Source organism: Pangasianodon hypophthalmus, chromosome 19 (assembly GCF_027358585.1).
Source record: "Pangasianodon hypophthalmus isolate fPanHyp1 chromosome 19, fPanHyp1.pri, whole genome shotgun sequence".
NCBI classification, from domain to species: domain Eukaryota; kingdom Metazoa; phylum Chordata; class Actinopteri; order Siluriformes; family Pangasiidae; genus Pangasianodon; species Pangasianodon hypophthalmus.
In genome coordinates, this window is record NC_069728.1 from 17444634 (window position 1) to 17464283 (window position 19650).

The 19650-nt window shown below is 38.5% G+C and overlaps 2 protein-coding genes across 2 annotated transcripts; one reads left to right on the forward strand and one right to left on the reverse strand.

Moving 5' to 3' along the window:
• Window positions 1–232: 232 nt before the first annotated feature.
• Window positions 233–15022, forward strand: lin9 (lin-9 DREAM MuvB core complex component). The gene is made up of 15 exons (XM_034313429.2): window positions 233–340; window positions 4031–4063; window positions 4172–4263; window positions 4616–4720; window positions 4815–4945; window positions 6125–6250; window positions 6365–6522; window positions 7434–7567; window positions 9346–9471; window positions 9582–9683; window positions 9772–9852; window positions 10998–11123; window positions 11835–12017; window positions 12107–12204; window positions 14101–15022. The coding sequence occupies exons 1-15, from the start codon at window positions 310–312 to the stop codon at window positions 14204–14206; spliced, it is 1632 nt and encodes a 543-aa protein (XP_034169320.1). The 5' UTR covers window positions 233–309; the 3' UTR covers window positions 14207–15022.
• A 100-nt stretch (window positions 15023–15122) lies between these two features.
• mixl1 (Mix paired-like homeobox) lies at window positions 15123–18315 on the reverse strand. The gene is made up of 3 exons (XM_026923667.3): window positions 17651–18315; window positions 16612–16823; window positions 15123–15787 (listed from the first exon to the last, which is right to left on the reverse strand). The coding sequence occupies exons 1-3, from the start codon at window positions 17961–17963 to the stop codon at window positions 15149–15151; spliced, it is 1164 nt and encodes a 387-aa protein (XP_026779468.2). The 5' UTR covers window positions 17964–18315; the 3' UTR covers window positions 15123–15148.
• Window positions 18316–19650: the final 1335 nt, after the last annotated feature.

Consider the following 19650-nt stretch of genomic DNA (forward strand, 5'->3'; position numbering starts at 1 on the left):
ATTTTCAAGCATGAGATAAAGGAAGGAAATAAAAATGGCTTGAGCACCGACTTCCCAGTTTTCACACTTCATATGTGCGAAAACAAACAAATTTATAGTTATATATAATGTTAAACATAAATATTAAAGTTTAATGACTACTTCTTTTGCGTCAAAGTTGAAATAAATCTGCCTTATGATTAAATATTTTCAGTATAAGCAGTCGTTTTGCTTTCGACGTCTTGTTTTCAAACAGCCCTCTCAGCTCGTCTCCTTCCCACAATGCCTTGCGTCGGTCCGTCTTTGAAAAACCGGCGCGGCTAATTCAAGATGGCGGAGCACGAGCAGCTGTTGGACGAGAGTGAGTGATTAAAAACTAACTCGGTTTTGGCCTCAAACAGCTAAAAATGTTAGCTTGTTGCTTTAAAAACATTTACATACGTGCTTTTCTTTACAACGCGAATTTTTAAAAAATATATTCTAATGTCGTTTCTCTGGCGCAAACTAAACTGCTTAACCTGCTAGCTAGGAAGCTAACTGCTACTTAGCTAGGTGTTAGCTTTCAGGAGCCTTTTTTTTTTTGCTGCCTTTTTTTTCCTCCATCCGTATTCCGACAAGACCCGCCTTCCTTCCTAGGATTGGTTGCTAGGAACTCTTGTTCTGTGTTGTCATTGGCTAGGAGTTCAGACGTGCAGTTTATTATCCAATCAGAAACCAGGGTTGGGGTTTTTGTCTAGGAGGCGGGCTTTGTCATATTATGGGTAGGGAAATTTTGCGTTTTAAGCTAACTAGCTAATATAAACAATGTTGTTTAGGTGAACTTTGCTGTATTTTGGTGGTTATTGTTTGTATCACTGGTTATTAAATCATTGTGACTGGGCTATACATAACGATAATTCCTGAAATGAGTGAAGTGAAATGTTGAATTTGGGAAGGTTTACGAGTTGACACTGTCTCCACATAGCAGTGGTCCATATCGATGACAGCTGCTGGTTTATTTTCCTTGGGATCCTCTGTCACAGACACAGGGTCCATTTTGTTCAGTTTGTCACTAAATCTGACACATTTATCAGCCTGGCTCATGATATATTTCATGTAGTGCTATTTTGACATGCACTTTAATGGGTTAAAGTTAGTAAACAAGTCAGTTAGGTGGTTTGTCTTGTGATTAAATCTTTTTTTAATCATTAAATCTTTTCCTGCTTTCATGACCTTCTTTTCTCATCACTTTTGATCTGTTAGAATAAATAGTCAACTAACACATTTGTTCAATTAAATGTTGTCTTGGTTTATACCTGATTTAATGTAAAATCTATATATTTTAATGGTGAAGGTGAAGAAAAGTGGCACAAAACATATAACCATGTATATATGTATACACAGAGACAAAAAAAAAAATCAGACAAAACAACAATCCCAGAATGATTAATGAATTTAACGAATCAGAAATGTACCAATCTGATCCTAGCTGCATTTACATACAGCCTAATAATCTGTGAATAATCCCACCGGAAGCTTTATGTCTTCCTGAAGGCCGTACATCTCAATCAGAGTGAAATTCCTACCCGATAATCTTCAAATTAATATGTTAAATAGAAGAATAATAGTCGTGTAATCATCTGTGTCTGATTATTTTCACTATAGGAATCTGTGCTTACGTCACGATGCGTTTCTCGTGCCATAAAACAGTCGTGTGTGAAACCACGTTTCATGTTCGAGATTTTAATGTGTTAAAAAACAATTCTGAAGGATCAAACTATCATTCTGAGGCTTTGATAAAACCTTTATTGCTTGTGTTATTCCCAGATAATGACCTTTTAATGTTGTTAACATTAGTAAGGAGATGTGTAAAGCCAGAATGCTGATGTGTGCGTTTTATGTTATTTTCAACAACCAAAGCGACTTTTACTGCGCTCACAGACTGTCTGTGACCCCTGACCTCGTCATTATGGACACTAAACGTCCTTACACAAGAACGTTGGATCAGATTACAGTTATCCTCCATAGAAACCTACAGACTGAGACGCTGTCCCAAGACGCTGTCCCCCATTTTTTTCATGTATGTGTGATAACACAAATCTGAAATCTTGCACACGGAGACAGGACACACAACTTAAAGCATGCCACCATCACGGCTCTGGCGTTTCACATCTCTCGGTAACTGAAGCTCGCAGAGTTTCGTTCTGTTACTCTGAGGACGTCAATGCTGGATATCGACTGACGCACAGAGCTCTGATCATCTGATATCATATGGAAAATGGAAAACTGTTGGATTTGGAAATTCTGATCTGGAAAAAGAGCTTGGGTCTGATTGTGAAGATTTAACGCCTGCAGCGTTTAGTTCCACTTTGATGTTAAAAATGTTGGCTGTAACGTCTCTAAACCTCCCAAAGGATGTATAAAGTGTGTTAGATTAGGGCTGTAACTGATGCCCGGCTCAAAAGCAGGAAATCGGATCATTTTGGACCTCTGTGTTCAAGCTACAAAGTGGGAAAAACCATGGACGCCTCCATGTTTGTCTTTTGTTAGCAACAATCTACTTTCCTCCTCCAAACAGTGGACTGTTTAGTCAGTGTTATAGATTTAACACATCTGCATGTTGATTGATCTAAAGTAAATACTTGCTGAACTCAGGGTCGAGGAAACCATCCCGACTTTACGAGCAGGAAATCCCGAGAGTTAAGGAGGCGTTTTCTTTTGGTTTTCCCTAGTTAGAGTTTTAGTCGAATGCAGCGTTTTCCCTGATTTACATGTCATTTGTATGGTGTATGGTAGCATAGTCTGTGTTACATGTAGGCAGATTCACTGATTAGGGTGTAAATCGCAAGTTTCATGACGATACGATCTAATATCGATTCTTTTAGCCAGTGGTTCGATATTTGCCGATACCTCAATGACTGCCACGGTGCGATTTCGATTTGATCGATTCCGGGGCCTGCGATCGATATTAAACGATGTGTCTGTTCCACACAATCAGTAACGTTAATTCACAGAAATATATTTAGAAAATTTTTTCCACTAAGAAATGCTACATATTTCGTGATGAACTTAAACTTTGACGGACGTCACGTTCGGGACGTGACTGGAATTACAGTATCTTAAATAAAGGTCCAGTTTAGAAATTCTACATGCATCGATGTTCACGCACTGCATCATCGGATCGTCGGTTATTTGATCGATACTCCGATCCGTATCGATGGATCGTGACACGTCTATCGCTGATGTTAGACAGCGCCACTCTTTGAAAAACAGTAAATTTGAACAGTAAATGTTCACACTCTCATGTATGTTCATGACATGTTTGTTGGAGTCCCGACTCTAGTTACTTCTTTAACTGGAAAAGATCTGAATCACTTCTTGCACTTATTAAAAATGCATCTATCTTTTTCATGCATATTACCATAACTCCCCTGAAGTCGATTAATTACCTGCAATAACAGCACGTCCTGAAGTCTTTTATTCCTCTTATACCACAGCAATTTACCAACGAATTATTGTTTTTATTAATTGAAGACTGTTTATAGTTATATAGTTCTAACTTTTATATTGTTACAGCAGCTATAAACAGTCGTTCTCTCACCAGCGTGTTTTTTTTTTCCTCTCTCGAATTTAATAGATGAAAAAAAAAATAAAAACACTAAAACCTCCTGAAGACGTCGATGTTTTGGAAAACTTACTAACTGTTACGAGGAGCTGAAACTGGAGACTCCTTCCATAAATGATTCCATTAAAAAAAAAAAAAATCACCATATCAACGATTTCACGTTTTTCTTTGTTAAATAACAACACAGCTTATTATTAGTGTTCGATTGTGTGGATGGTCCGCCCTACACGTCTCTGTGAATGACCTGTTGCTATAGAAACGATGAAGTATTATAACGAGCGCATTAATTATAAATAAAGCTGTGATTTGCAGCTGCATTACTGTCAGATTAGCTGTGATAGAAAATGAATTAGCAGCTGCTGACCAATCAGAATCCATTTATGTTTAAACTATTCTGTATTATTGGCTTGAAACATATCTAATTTTTTTTTTTTCTTTTAATTTCAGGCTCTTCAGCTAAGGCTCTTGTCAGCCTGAGAGGTAAGAACAGAACTGAGTTAAAAGTCCTAAAATCTGAGAGAATTGTTTTTCAGTCCAAACGCTGATGATGATGATGATGATGATGATGATGATGATTTTTGTTTGCAGAGGGAAGTTTGTCGAACACCTTAAATGAGAAAAATATCCTCTCGAAATCTCAGAACACCAGAGGAAGGAGCAGCTACACGACTATGGAAACGGTGAGAAAGGTGTTTTATGTGAAAATGTAACGATGCTCTTTGTTTATACACATCCTTATACATTATTACGTGACACAATTGTTTCACTCTGTGCACCCCGTGTATGTGAAAACTTTAGCGTGTGGAGAAAGTCTGCTCCTGTAGCAGGTGTGAGGAAGAAATCATTAACAGCAGCGGACATGTTTGAATTCAATAGCACTTATAACTCACAAAATCACGCTGCGCAGTTTCTGTTCGACCTTCTGTTAGATACTGGATAGCGCTTTTGCCGTTATTTTGACTGTATCACTGTAATTATATGTAATAATAATAATACTCTGTATGTTTTTTCCCCTCTCTCTTGACATTAAAGCCAACAAGAAGCTCAAAGAGAAGTCGTTTTTCCTCTGAAGAGGAGGAGCGGTCTCTCAGCTCCAGATCCCCCAGGAGGAGCCAGAGAGTCACCACCGTTCCTCAGGTCAGACGATTAGACCAGGTGTTCTGTGATGATACAGAAAGATAGTTCCAAAAAAATGTCTAAAATTAATTTTTGGATTTTTCTCTTCATGCAGAAACTTGCAACTGTCGCAACACCAGATAAAAAAACCTCACAGAAGATCGGACTGAGATTACGAAATCTGCTCAAGCTTCCCAAAGCGCACAAATGGTGCATCTACGAGTGGTTCTATTCTAATATTGACAGGTAAGCACTCTATGTTGTGCTGGTGTAGGAAAATAATCAGTGACAGGATATTGTTGTTTTCCTATAACAGCATGTCCCGGAGTGTTTTATTCCTCTGACACTACAGCGATTTGCCAACTATTAAATTTTTTTATTTATTAAAGAATGACACATCATACGTTTTATTTTTTTTTATAGCTATGTTTAATGTCTATGAAACACGTTCCTGTTATCACTTGCATTATAGCAGCTAGAAACAGTCATTAGTCTCTCTCATTTTTTTCTCTCTCTCTTAAAGCTTGTGATATTACTGAGAAATTACAAACTCCTGTGTTGGAAAACTAAAATTTACAGCTTTAGCTCTGCCTGGTACAAAGCGCTGACACTGGAGACTCCTTCCGTTAATGTTAAATAAACGTCTCCTTAAAGCAAACCTCACCATATCGACGATTAAATATGTTTTATTTTATGTTCATGTGGGCCGTGTGCCATACAAGTCAAGGTGTAAGCTGTTATTACAGAAATATATAAATGATAACTTATTACAATGTGATTTTTTTATTTATTTTTTTTCAAGTCAAGTGGAGTTTATTGTCGTTTCAACCATATACAGCGATATATAAATGTATAGATATATAAATATAAATACATAAATATAAATATATATATAAACATATATAAAAGATAACTTATTACAATGTGATTTTTTTTTTCTTTTCTTTTCAAGTCAAGTGGAGTTTATTGTCATTTCAACTATTAGTTAGCACATAGTGAAACGAAGCAACGTTCTTCCAGGACCAAGGTGCTACAACACAAACACAGAACAACACAGAACTACAAGGGACTATGTAAATTTATACATAAAGTGCACAATACAAAACAGCACAGTGACTACTGGGATTGACAATGGGCACAGTAAGTCCCAGTGCAGCGCCGACCAGTACACAGTTCTATTTCAAAGTGAATCCAGTGACAATAGTGCAAAGAGTACAATATAAGTAGCTGAAATAGTGTAAACGTAAGAGTAGCAGCCTATGTACAGTATAATAAATATTGTAGTGATGTAATGTGATTTGCCTTGTAGCCAGACTTACTGTCCAATCTGCTGTCACAGGAAATTAATCAACACCTTCTGACCAATCAGAATCGAGCTGTGGTATAAATGTTAACCCGTGTGTTTCTCTTCTCCTCTCTTTTCAGACCGTTATTTGAGGGCGATAATGACTTCTGTTTATGCCTGAAGGAGTCTTTCCCTAATCTAAAAACCAGGAAGTTGACCAGAGTGGAATGGGGAACCATCAGACGACTAATGGGCAAACCCAGGAGGTAAACCTAATGTAGTTTCTTTAACGCGTTCGTTCATGTTTAAAGACATAGCTCGGGGATTATAATGACCTGTTGGTTGAGAGAGCGCTGAGCTGAAGATGAGTGTTTTGGCAGGTGCTCTTCTGCGTTTTTTGCTGAGGAGCGAACGGCACTGAAGCAGAAGAGACAGAAGATGCGTCTGTTGCAGCAGAGAAAAATCACAGACATATCACTCTGCAAAGATCTACCAGAGGAAATCCCTTTGCCGTTAGTCATCGGCACTAAAGTCACCGGTGAGTTTTAAATTTCTCTGGAAAAAAAAAAAAAAAAAAAAAAAGAGGGTGACCTGGAGGTATGAAGCCGAACACACAGCTTGTTAGAGTTATTCCCAGGGAATATAATACGGGAATCTTTCTAGTCTCTTTCTAACATCGGAACTCTCTAAAATTCCCAGAGAAGTCTTTATTAAATATTTAAAACGTTTGTATCATTTTAAACGTGAGCGTTATTTTAAACATCCAGGAGAGATTGATTGAAAAAAAAAAAAACATAACAAGCAGCAAAAATCAGAATCAAGAATTCAACCGTACTTAGTCCTCTTTAATTCTCAGTTCTGATTGGTTGGAAGGTGTTGATTAATTTTCTATAACAGCAGCTCTGACAGTAGTGCAGATGCAAATCACAGGTGTATATTAATGCACTTGTTTTAAGATGTTATTGTTTCTATGGTAACAGCTTGCACAGGGACTTGTATGTTGGACGCTCCACATAAACGTGCGTAATCGTTGAAATGGTGAAGTTTTCCGTAAGGATAGGTTTGTTTAACATTTATGGAAGTAGTCTCCAGTGTCAAATTTACGTTTCCCACCTTGGCACAAGACAAGCTGTGTTTTTTTTTTTTTGTTGTTGTTGTTTTGTTTTGTTTTTTTGGTGCCTAATTAACATTGAGAACGAGATGTTCCACAACGTTAAAAGTAACTATAAATGGATAAAAAAGTACCATGTGTAAAATGAAAATTTTTACAATTTTCTGTGGTATAAGAGGAATAAAACACTCCAGGATGTGCTGTTATTAAGAAAATGATCAACTTTGTGTTGGCAACATTAACTACGTTAATAATTAGTACTAAATATTAACTCATGGTACTTTGTAACCATCATATATTAGGACACGTTATTAAATTGTCGCGTTTATATATCGTAGCTCGACTCAGGGGCGTACAGGACGGCCTGTTCACCGGACAGATCGACGCAGTGGACACAAGTGCAGCAACGTATCGCGTCACCTTTGACAGAAGTGGGCTTGGTACACACACAGTTCCAGACTATGAAGTGCTTGTAAGTCTTCGGTTCATGAATTCAATCATTACATTACTCCAGCTGCACTTCAACACCTCACACACTTTAACACGTATACACACACACACACACACACACACACACACACACACACTTCATACTCCTAACTATTGGATACTTAGTGCAAACGACACGCACATTAACAATGCTGATTATAATGGTTGAAATCAACATTCAGTGTGAGATTGTTATATTACCTTGATTGAATTTTTTTTTTTTAAACAATATTAGACGTGTGTTCATGGGTTCCTGGAGGACTAGTGGTTAGGCCACTGCGTTCTCACTGCTGCGGCCCGGGTTCGATTCCTGGCCAGGGAACCATCCCCAACCACTGGGGTTCAGTGCCGGTCCCAAGCCCAGATAAAACTGAGGAGGGTTGCGTCAGGAAGGGCATCCGGCATAAAAACTGTAGCAAATCAAATACGCGGACCAATGATCCGCTGTGACGACTCCTAACGGGAGCAGCCGAAAGAGGAACAACAATATTAAACGTGTGTTCATATGCTAAGTAGCACACTCTATAGTGCACACTATTTAATATTCAGCCAGAAAAAGCGTGAGTGTGATGCACAGTTAAAACGTAAATCCCATTAAAACTAATTCTACAAGTACATTCTGTTGTAACAGCCACAGCTGCTTAATGCAGAACTTCAGAGCAGTTTAAAACTGAAGTGCTGTTCGAGATGTGTCTCCGATTCTCACCAACACTTCCACCTCACTTACATCCTGGATGCTTACACTAGAAGTACAGGACTGCGCAAAAGTCTTAGGCACATGCAAAGAAATGCTGTAGAGCAAAGATGCCTTCAAAAATAATAAAATTAAATGTTTGTACATTAAAAAAATACTATAAAGAGCAGTAAACAGTAATAAATGAAACAAAGTCAATATTTGGTGTGACGATCCTTCGCTTTTAAAAATAAAACAGTATCTCAGGTGCAGTGTGTGCAGTTTTATAAGGAAATGAGCTGGAAGTGTTACTGAGCATCTTGCAGAAGCAGCCACAGTTCTTCTGGAGACTTTGACTGTCGACTCGCTTCTTATTTCTGCAGCGAAACCCAGCAGCCTTCATTATGTTTTTATCTGAAAAATGTCTCTTATGGAATCTGCTGCTTTCTTTACTGACATACAAACATTTTTCCTGTAACATTTATTTTTGTGCTGGAAAACTAATGTTTTTGTACTGAATCAATAATGTAGAATCATAAAATAAAAATCTATAACAAAGTTTGTACTAAAAAAAAATAGGGTGTCTAAGACTTTTGCACAGTACTGTATATATGGCTGTATATTTGACTCCTACAGTCCTACACACACACACACACACACACACACACACACACACACATTTGTCTTGCTATCCTTGTGAGGACCTGCACGAGGATAATTATTAATGCTATGCGTACATCTAAATCTAATCCTAACCTTAACCTCAGTAACCAAAAGTTAACCTTTTGGATCTTTTAGATTTTTTTAAAAGCAGTTTTTCTTGTGGAGACCAGCCAAATGGCTCCACATAGTCAAACCTGTCAGATATTTCTATCCTTGTGGGGACCACGATATAAAACCACGACAACCCCCCCAAGCAAACCCCCAAATATAGTTATACATTTAGATGGTGTTGATGTTAGGACATTATTCGATACTGTACCTTTGTTATTTAACAGGTTTTACATTTTAATGAAACTATATAATATGTCAGAACCAGTGACAACCACAATCTTTTTTTTTTTTTTTTTTTTTTAAACTCTTTGCAGAGTAACGAACCTCCTGAGACGATGCCCATATCTGCTTTCGCTCAGAAACAGCGACCATCACGCTTCCCGAACTTCATGACTCCACCACGAGGGACGTATCCTGGCTCGGCCCAACCCATCTTAATGGTAATGAGCAGAGATTATCTCTTCAGGAACATTTTAAAACCTCATTAATACTCACGCAGAATGAGTATAACGGAGAAATAAACATGGAATCTCTCACTGTGTGCCTACAGGACAGCGATCCTCTGTTTAGTCAGTCGCCTTGGAAGAATAAACTGACAGGAAGTGACGGAGAGACACTTGGAGGATTCCCTGTCAAATTTCTCGTACAAGTCGTGAGTATGATGGGGCAAATAAACCTGTTTTATATAGATTTTTTTTCCAGAAAATTCCTTGATTCATTTCCTTTTTTGTTTCTTTCAGACACGATTGTCCAAAATACTCATGATTAAAAAGGAACACATAAGGCATTTAAAGGAGATGAACACCGAAGCTGAAAAACTGGTATATATTTTTTAAATATTCATATCTTGTTTACATAGAAAGAGGTTATTCTATTTAAAATTAGTATTTTTAATTAATTTCATAAATTTATCTTTCTTGACCCATTTCCTTTGTGTCACATGATCCAGGATCATATCAAGAGAACTAACGTGCCAGATAACTAATAATAGAAATGTTAATTAAAGTCACCCTTAACTTTATGAAGCATTTTTTAAAATTAAATGCATTTGGCTGATTTAATCTGACCACACATGCTGGTCAGCGTGTAAAAATTGTGCTCTAGTGTGTTTGTGTTTTAAGTTTTACCCAGAGGAAGCTGAAAATATCATTTGGAAATCGGTGTTAGTGTTAGAAGTCATAAAATAAAGTGTTATTGGCTGAGAGTCAGTCATGCTCAACATGCAAATATAGTCTTTTCTAATTTGCATATTTAAAGAAGCAGGATTTCTTGCATTTTATTACTCTATGTAGAAAACGTTAGAAGCCTTTAAAATAATTTGTAGGTGATTTTTAGAAAATGTGTCCCCTCAACTGGACAGATGGAATTAGTGTATTGCCCAAAAAAAAAAAAAAAAATCTAAATAAGACATGGACAACATTATTACCACAGTGCTGTTGAATTCTCAATTCTGATTGGTCAGAAAGTGTTGATTAGTTTTCAATAACAGCATCTCTGACCGTAGTCCAGCTACAAATAATAGGTTTATATTAACACATTTGTTCTAATACGTTATCGTTTCTATAGTAACAGCTTGTACATAGGTACTTGTATGGTGGACAAATAGATTTTTAAGAAAATATGTGTATTTATGTTAGGAAACATTTATTTAACATTTATGGAAGGAGTCTCCGGTATCAGAGGTAAAGCTGCAATAAGGTAGGAACTGCGATAGGAACTAACTTGTTTCGTGGACGTTGCACAACATTAAATGTATCTATAAACAGATTAAAAGTCATTTTTTTACTAAATAAAAATTTGTTTGTCTTTAAAAGGTTAGTGTTGCAAATTGATGTGGTGTAAGAGGAATAGAAAACACTTTGGAATGTGATGTTATTGGAAAATATTCAACTTCGGGGTGGTTTGTTTTTGCTTAAAATTTATCTGACTATGAATGTTGAATATCCTAATTCCTGTCCGTGTGCAGAAATCCTATTCCGTGCCGATCGGATTGGACTTCCAGAGGAGGTACGCAACCACAGTACTGGATCTGGAGCAGCTTAATAAAGACCTGAACAAAGTTCTGCATGAAGTCCAGCAGTTCTGTTATGAAGTGAGTGAGCGTTCTGTGAGAAAATTTTGCTCCACTGGAAATGCTATGTAATGTAAATTCTGTTCCTGTTCATTCTGATGGAGAAAGCTAGTATTTGCTGGTGTTCACTGTTGACACACCGAAAATACAGGACTGTGCAAAAGTCTTAGGCACATGCAAAGAAATGCTGCAGAGCAATGATGCCTTCAAAAATAATAAAATTAAATGTTTGTACATTAAAAAAATACTATAAAGAGCAGTAAACAGTAATAAATGAAACAAAGTCAATATTTGGTGCGATGATCCTTCGCTTTTAAAAATAAATAGTAGTCTCAGGTGCAGTGTGTGCAGTTTTATAAGGAAATGAGCTGGAAGTGTTACTGAGCATCTTGCAGAAGCAGCCACAGTTCTTCTGGAGACTTTGACTGTCGACTCGCTTCTTATTTCTGCAGCGAAACCCAGCAGCCTTCATTATGTTTTTATCTGAAAAGTGTCTCTTATGGAATCTGCTGCTTTCTTTACTGACATACAAACATTTTTCTGTAACATTTCATTTTGTGCTGGAAAACTAATGTTTGGAATCTAAAATGTTTTTGTACTCATTCTATAATGTAGAATCATAAAATAAAAATCTATAACAAAGTTTGTACTAAAAAAAATAGGGTGCCGAAGACTTTTGCACAGTATTGTATCTACACAGACTGTCTTCATGTAACTCTCTCGCTCGTACAGCTGGCCCCGGATCAAGGCATGCAGCCTGCGGATCAGCCCAGTGAGCTGCGGAGACGCTGCGAAGACGAAGCCCAGGACATGGTGAGGCTGTCCAACGCCCTGCCTGATGGAGAACAGCGTGTCCAGAGCCCTGGACTCACGCAGCTCATTTCCCGTCTCACTGCTCTCCTGCTGCAGATCAGGGTGAGCCACTGAGCCACTTCCTCACATCTGTATCCACTGAATTCATTGCTGCTGATTCATTCATTTTGGGATTTTGTTTTCTGCTGCAGTGCCTGGCAGAAGGTGGTGACCTGAATTCATTTGAATTTAAATCATTGACTGATTCCCTGAATGACATTAAGAACTCCATAGACAACTCCAACCTCAGGTAAGACACAGCATATTTATTCTGCTGATGTTCTACAGCACAAATTTAGTGTCACTAAGACAGATTTTAAAGAGCTTACACTCGATTCCTAAAAAGGACTTCCAGAGAATAAACATTGCTGATCCAAAGTGTTATTTTGAATACAAGACCTAATGACCAATCATACAGCTTGTTATTTATTTCCTACACCAATCAGAAGTCTGGACATTCAACAGCAGGTTTGTGTGCGCCCCTAAAGGCCGCAATTGGAGCGGCATTGTTCACGTATTTCGCCTGCGTACCTTCTAGAGAATTAAAAAGTGACGTCCACTAGATGGCACGTCTGAGTCATAACATCCCTGTCCACGTGGATTCCAAGTCGAACTGTAAAATATTTAGCGATTTCATGCACTGCGATGTTATACACACTGATGAGGTCTGATACACCTTTCCGTCGTCGTCGTGATTGTTGTCATGATCTGTGTTTCAGCTTGAAAACTCTGACCTCGCATGTACAAATCTAGGAAATCCAGAAGACTGGTGCTCAAAACAGGCCACACGAGAGGTTTCTAAATTTAAACACTAAGTGTAAATAGGTAAACCGGTTAGCGTTAGTTCTTAAGAACTATCTCGCCTCGTACATAAGTATGTGATTTGAGACACAACGCTAGTTTGTTTAGATCGACTGCAGCCATTTTGCATACATGTATACATAGTAAAAAGCAAATATAATCCAGCCTCAAGAGCTGTAAGTCACACAGATGGGACAAATGTCCATCTCAGTGGGCCATTCAAATCTTTTCTGCATTTTTTAATGTTGTTTTTAATAGTCCCACATTTAAAACTGTAGCCATATAGCCCTGTCTCTGCTGTGTGTGTGTGTGTTCAGGGACACCATTATAAAACACCACACACACACACACACACACACACACACACACACACACACACACACACACATATATATATATATATATATATATATACACAATACTGTGCAAAAGTCTTAGACACCCTATTTTTTTTTTTTTAGTACAAACTTTGTTATAGATTTTTATTTTCTGACTTCTACATTATTGATTCAGTACAAAAACATTTTAGATTCCAAACATTAGTTTTCCAGCACAAAATTAAAAATTAGATTTTATAGAGAGTTACATGAAGACAGTCTGTGTAGATACAGTACTGTGCAAAAGTTTTTTTTTTAGTACAAACTTTGTTATAGATTTTTATTCTATGACTTCTACGTTATTGAGCACAAAATGAAATGTTAAAGAAAAATGTTTGTATGTCAGTAAAGAAAGCAGCAGTTACATAAGAGACACTTTTCAGATAAAAACATAATGAAGGCTGCTGGGTTTCGCTGCAGAAATAAGAAGCGAGTCGACAGTCAAAGTCTCCAGAAGAACTGTGGCTGCTTCTGCAAGATGCTCAGTAACACTTACAGCTCATTTCCTTATAAAACTGCACACACTGCACCTGAGACTACTATTTATTTTTAAAGCAAAGGATCGTCACGCCAAATATTGACTTTGTTTCATTTATTACTGTTTACTGCTCTTTATAGTATTTTTTTTTTTTATGTAGAAACATTCAGTGTCATTATTCTTGAAGGCATCTTTGCTCTTCAGCATTTCTTTGCATGTGCCTAAGACTTTTGCACAGTCCTGTATATATTAAATAACTTGCATATTAGTATGAGTGCATTAATATAAACCTGTGATTTGCAGCTGCACTACTGTTAGAGCTGCTGTTTTAGGAAATAATTCAACACTTTCAGATTTAAAATTCAGCAGCACTGTGGTGTAATCTACACGAACACACGCAGAATTTGTCTGCTGCCTTTCTCAGATTTTGTGTTGTCTTCTCTCTCTCTCTCTCTCTCTCTCTCTCTCTCTCTCTCTCTCTCTACCCCAGCTGTTTCCAAGACAACGTAGAGATCCATGTAGCGCACATCCAGAGCGGCCTGAGTCAGCTGGGGAACCTGCACGCTTTCTCCGCCAACAACACCAACAGAACGTGACCGATACAGAACCCATCCTGTCTTAAACACAGACTGAAAACAAACCTGAAGCAGAACGAGCTTCAGCCAAGGAGCCATTTTCAATCCCACAATGTCTTAAACAAGAGCGACAAGCACGCAGACGCAAGAACAGCGAACGGAAGAGCCATCAGTAGCGCGTTATTTCTCCGCTGTGAAGTCTATGCGTCGGTATGTTTATAATGCGCACTGCAGGATTAACACAGGATAATGTTGCTCACATTCGCCTGTCTTAATCTTAAAGTTCCCTTTACATTTATGGCTGTTTCCTGTAGAGTCTTGCTCAGTTTCGGTTCTTATTTATTTTTTCCAGCTTTTTATTTTATGCTTCCCTCAAAAAAAAAAAAAAAAAAAAAAAAGGGAACTACAGTTTCAAGTGTCTAAGACAGAAGAGATTTTTGAATATGTATATTGTAGATAATTGTACAGTTTATTGATGCAATGGCCATGTATGTATGAACATTTTGTAACTACTTTTAAGTATTTTTGTAAAGAGACAAATTTGATGGAGGCCCAGGATGGAGGTGTAGATGACTGTGTAAATGGTAATGCTCAGATTGTTCTCTTCCCCCGTGGTTAACCTTCGCCAATACCGCTGTGTATCTTCCATTATTTTGGGTTTAGGAATTTTACTTTTAAATGATTTCCACCAGTTGTTTTTATTTACCTGGTATGTGTAAATGTATATACGTTTTGTTAATTTCTAATTAAACATTAAACACAGAAGATGATAGTTTTCCTGGATTTTGTAGTAAGTCAGACATGTTTCATGTACACTGTATTCTCTGTTTTATTATTTTTTTTCAACAGTAACATAGTGCAACTATTTATAAAATAAATAATTGATTGAAAAGCTCTTGCTCTCTCTCTCTTGTTTTTTTTTTTTTTTTTTTAAATACATTGGCTGAAAGAGGAACAAACTAATTATATGAAAGCATTAAATCCAGCCAGGGCTTCTTTCTCCCAGTCGGAGTCAGAATCGGAAAAATCTCCCGCGTCGCTGCTGCCGATCGGTGAAAAATGACCCACGCTGTCGTGTGGCACTCTGACTTGCGTGTGCTGCAGAGGACAGGCAATCTGCGTCGGTGGAGACCGGTTTGGGATGAAGTTCACCTGCGTCGGGACTGGAGGGATGACCACTCTCATGTCAGGGCCGATGGTTCTGTTAGGAGGGAAATTGTCATAGTCCACTAACATGGGCTTCACTGAGGGCTCGGGCTTGCTCTGAGCTGAAATGTGTCCGTTTGCCCTGTGGTACTGATGGAGGTCGCGCAGGTCGTCTCTCTTCACCTGATCCACTCTGATCCGGTCATCGCTAGCCTGACTGAACAAGCAGGACATGGAGTGGGAGTCGTAACCTCGGTGTGGTTGAGGAAAGATGCCTCTCAGCTCCTGGCCTGGTTGAGTGAAGTTGCCCCTCAGCTCCTGCCCCAGCTGCTCGTGTTGAAGGGGGTAAGAAGCCGGAGGTCTGTTTGGGATGATGGGAATGCTTGCTTTGGGCTTCACGGGAACTGGAGCTCCGACCTGACGTCGTGATTTGGCACGTCGGTTCTGAAACCATACCTAAAAAGAAAACATTTCATTAAATTATAGCATACATAATTAATAAGAAATTTCTTTTACAAGAAATGGACAAGCCTGAATGTATTCACACTTTATAGAAAGAGACAAAAAATCTGCCTTTAAATTTAATTAAATATAAAATATAGCACTTTATGCAGCACTTTAGTCAACGGACATTAAGTGTGCTTTAAAAATAAGATTGTGTTTGAGAAAAATAAGAATGTGTTTGAGAAACAAAAAAAATTAAGGTTGGAAAACATTTTACATTTAAGGAAGGGGGGAAAAAAAGGAAAAAAATCCTAGTAGAGCTGCTTTGCTGTTTGTTAAGAAATTCCCTATAAACAGCAGCATAGTGCATTATGGGTATTCTGTAGCAGCTAGGGTACATTGTTTCAGTGCACTGAAATTCTCCACTTAGCTTTCAGGAGTCATTACAAAATAAGAAAATTCCCAAAAAAATCTTGCATTATATGGTACATAAGATGTGTTTTTATATAACTCTTGATCTCCACTTCAGTCCTGGAGACTCGGGACTGAATCCAGCTCTTCAGCTCATTATTAATCCTCCTAAGAGTTGGGTTCCTTGTTCCCCAGGACTAGCGAGTGGACATCCCTTGATCCAGTATCCAGGTTCCAAACCCTGGACCTGCACACTTTTAGTGTTTTCTCTGCTCTAACACACTTTAACTCAGAAATGGATGATAATTAGCTGATGAGGTGAGTCAGGTGTGTTAGAACAGGAAAACACTAAAATGTGCAAGGGTTCTCCATGACCAGCGTTGGGAACCTGTGTTCAAGCATTTAGATTCTGTTAAACGTCTTACCTGGATCCTAGATTCAGGTAAGCCAGTCAGCGCTTCCAGTCTCTCCCGCAGGTAAATATCCGGGTACTTGGTGTCCGAATAGACTTTCTCCAGCACCTCGATCTGCTGCTGGGTGAAGTTGGTTCTCTTCCTGCGGTGTGTCAGAAGAGCCGCGCTGTCCATCACGGGCCTGCTGTTCTTCACCAAAGCCGCTCTCTCGTACACGCTGTAGTCTGCAAGGACAAACACGGAGACGTTAAAACGAGCTTCTGTAGACTCTTCTTTGGATGGTTAACAGTTCTAGCTTCCTAAAGAGGCTCTATTTGTCTGAAAGGGAAACCATCTGTAGTAGGGTCTCGATTCAATTCAATAGACATTGTGAAATCAAAGTAAAGCGGCTTCACAGGCATCCAGATGTAGATTTAGACACCTAATGAGGAAGAAACCTTGAGAGGAACCAGACTCAAAAGAAAGACTCATCCCGTCTTTATAAACTCAACTTTGTACTGTAAAGGCAAACAGTACTCAGAGAACCAAGTTGAAAGGATGTTCAATGTGAGCAGATTGTAAAGAAGAATCCTGGGATTCTTCTGAGCACATGATCGCCTTTATGATTCGAGCAGCAGTTCACAAGAAAAGGGTGCTACACTAGACCTTTCCTTGTTGCTGGTGCGCTACGGTTATCTTGTATATCTTCAGTATCTTAAATCTTAAATGGATAAAGGTACAGGTAAAAGGTGGACACTTGATATAACACCAGCGACAAGGAAAAGTACAGTTTGGTGTCTTCAACAAACCTTCTGAGGTTCTAAGAGGAATTTTAGGAATCTAAGAAACCTAACTTACAGCCATTTTTCCCCCCAAGACATTAAGACACTGGAGGGTTGCCAGATTGAGAGAGAGAGAGAGAGAGAGAGAGAGAATGATGCTGTAAAAGGCATCTCATTCACCATAAACCAAATGAGAGTTGCTCTAAATTACTTTAATCTTGAGCAAACAACTTTTCGGCTTTATAAATGTCAACCTGGCAACCCGGCTGCGCACTGAGCCGTGTTCTTACCTGCAGGCTGCATGCTGCTGCTCCTGCTCAGGGTGCTGGCTGGAAACGCGGGGTGTTGTGGGTATTCCGTGCTCATGAGCTGGCCGTGTAGAGTCGCCATGTCCTTCTGCTTGTATCCGTGTTCTGATGTGAGTGTGTGTGAGTGTGTGTGATAGTGCGGTGAGGTTGTATATATAGTCCTGAATGCGCTCGGCTGATCAAAGCGCACCGGAAGTGCGAGGATAAGCAGCGGCTGGCACCGGGGTGACCTCCGTCCACTTTGTTGTGCGCGCGCGCTGATGGGGCTGCGGGTGTGAATGCGTGAACGCGGCATCCACCCAACACGTTTGTGCACTCTTAATGGACTCTCCTCCCCGAATACACATCAGCTGAAAAAACATTTAGGGCTTTTTACCTGGAAACATCCTGCATCCATTGGCAACATTGCACCTCTCCAGGCTGCAGGGCTGCAGGCTGCTCAGTGCACAGGAGCTGCAGTAGCTCCCACTGCTCTCACTCAACCTCCTGACACAGTGGGTTAGTTAGTTACTCTGACACATGATCCATAAAATCAATCTGCATCATGGAATTCCTCTGCCTTGTCTTTTAGGACCCTTTAACATGCATGTATTTCACCTGGAAGTGTGTACACAGAGTACCTTTAAAATATTTTTTTTTGTAATTAGGAAAAACATTTTGTATTAAATGCAACAGCAATTTACATTTCCACCAATATACAAATGAACAAACATAGTGGAAAATAACATGGTGGTACAGCAAGATGCTACTCCTAATATAACAATCCCATTATCTTCCTCTACCCCCCTACAAAAAAGGTTGATTCAGGGGGTAGAGACTGCAGAGAGTTAAAGTATGACATGAAAAAAAACAGCCATCTACTGGCAAATTCTTCAGTTTCCTCTAATTAAGTATCTTATTATTATTATTATTTTTCAATTTTGAGAACATGGTGTCTTTAAGCCAGTGAGATACAGTTGGTGGTTTAGAGGATTTCCCAGGAAGCAACGACTGGCATCCAGCGATTAAAGCTGTAAAGGCCAGGATATCTAACTGCCTTGTGTTGTGCTGAGATAAATGCAAAGGCACACCAACTTTAAAAATGACTTAAAGTACATCATTGGACCGTAATTAGTTTTTAAAGTAAAGTAAAAGACATACTAAAGATTAAAAAAGAGTGTACGCTTGAGGATAACACCCCAGGGCTAAGAAAAGTACAGTTTAGTATCCTTCTTTTCTGAGAGTGTACTGCTACTACTACTACTACTACTACTACTTCTACTACGCTGTGCTTGCTGAGGATCCTAAAGATGACTTCATTTTTAATTAGAAAGTCGCCGTAAAATCAAACTGCATCTGCATGAATGATTTCTGAAAGTGCATGCTCAGGAGAAAAAGTACTAAACTGTACCTTTCCTTGTCACCGGCATGGAAAAAGAAAGTAAAAGATACGTACTAAAAGTACAAACAATGTATTTGTTTGTAATTCTATTAATTAATTAATTAATTAATTAATTAATTAATTAATTAATTACTGTTAGTACTATTTGTCCTGAGTGTGTAGATTTTTAATTATTATATTTTTACAAGCTGTTCAGCATCTTCTCTTACTTCTCCTGCAATCCATCCTCCTCAGGTTTGGTGCTCGTTTACAAAAAAAAAAAAAAAAAAAAAAAGGGCCTTCAATACACAACAGTGATCAGCTTGATGGTTCATCACTACCCAGACACATCTGATAAGCTTTTTGTGTGCGCACACACACACACACACACGCTACACTATTACAAAAGTGCTATTAGTATGTACTTTTTGTCCTTTTAAGCATACTTAATCAGATTCAGCCGTATGTTTATTCATATATTTAAGTTATATTGCTGTTGTAATGTGTCAGCCCCTTGAAGTCCTGGTTTAAATGTTATTAAATTTATTCAACTTAAAGCAATCATTGAGGAACAGCAGAGAAGCTATAAGGAATGGCTTGTACACTATTACTAAACAAAACG

Coding starts and splice junctions, on each gene's coding strand:
- lin9 (XM_034313429.2), top strand. CDS start 310: ATGGCGGAGCACGAGCAGCTGTTGGACGAGA. Junction 4,946..6,124: donor TTCTATTCTAATATTGACAG/GTAAGCACTCTA, acceptor CTCTCTTTTCAG/ACCGTTATTTGAGGGCGATA. Junction 6,251..6,364: donor CTAATGGGCAAACCCAGGAG/GTAAACCTAATG, acceptor GTGTTTTGGCAG/GTGCTCTTCTGCGTTTTTTG.
- mixl1 (XM_026923667.3), bottom strand. CDS start 17,963: ATGCCGCGTTCACGCATTCACACCCGCAGCCCCATCAGCGCGCGCGCA. Junction 16,824..17,650: donor CAGCAGCATGCAGCCTGCAG/GTAAGAACACGG, acceptor TTGTCCTTGCAG/ACTACAGCGTGTACGAGAGA. Junction 15,788..16,611: donor TACCTGAATCTAGGATCCAG/GTAAGACGTTTA, acceptor TTTTCTTTTTAG/GTATGGTTTCAGAACCGACG.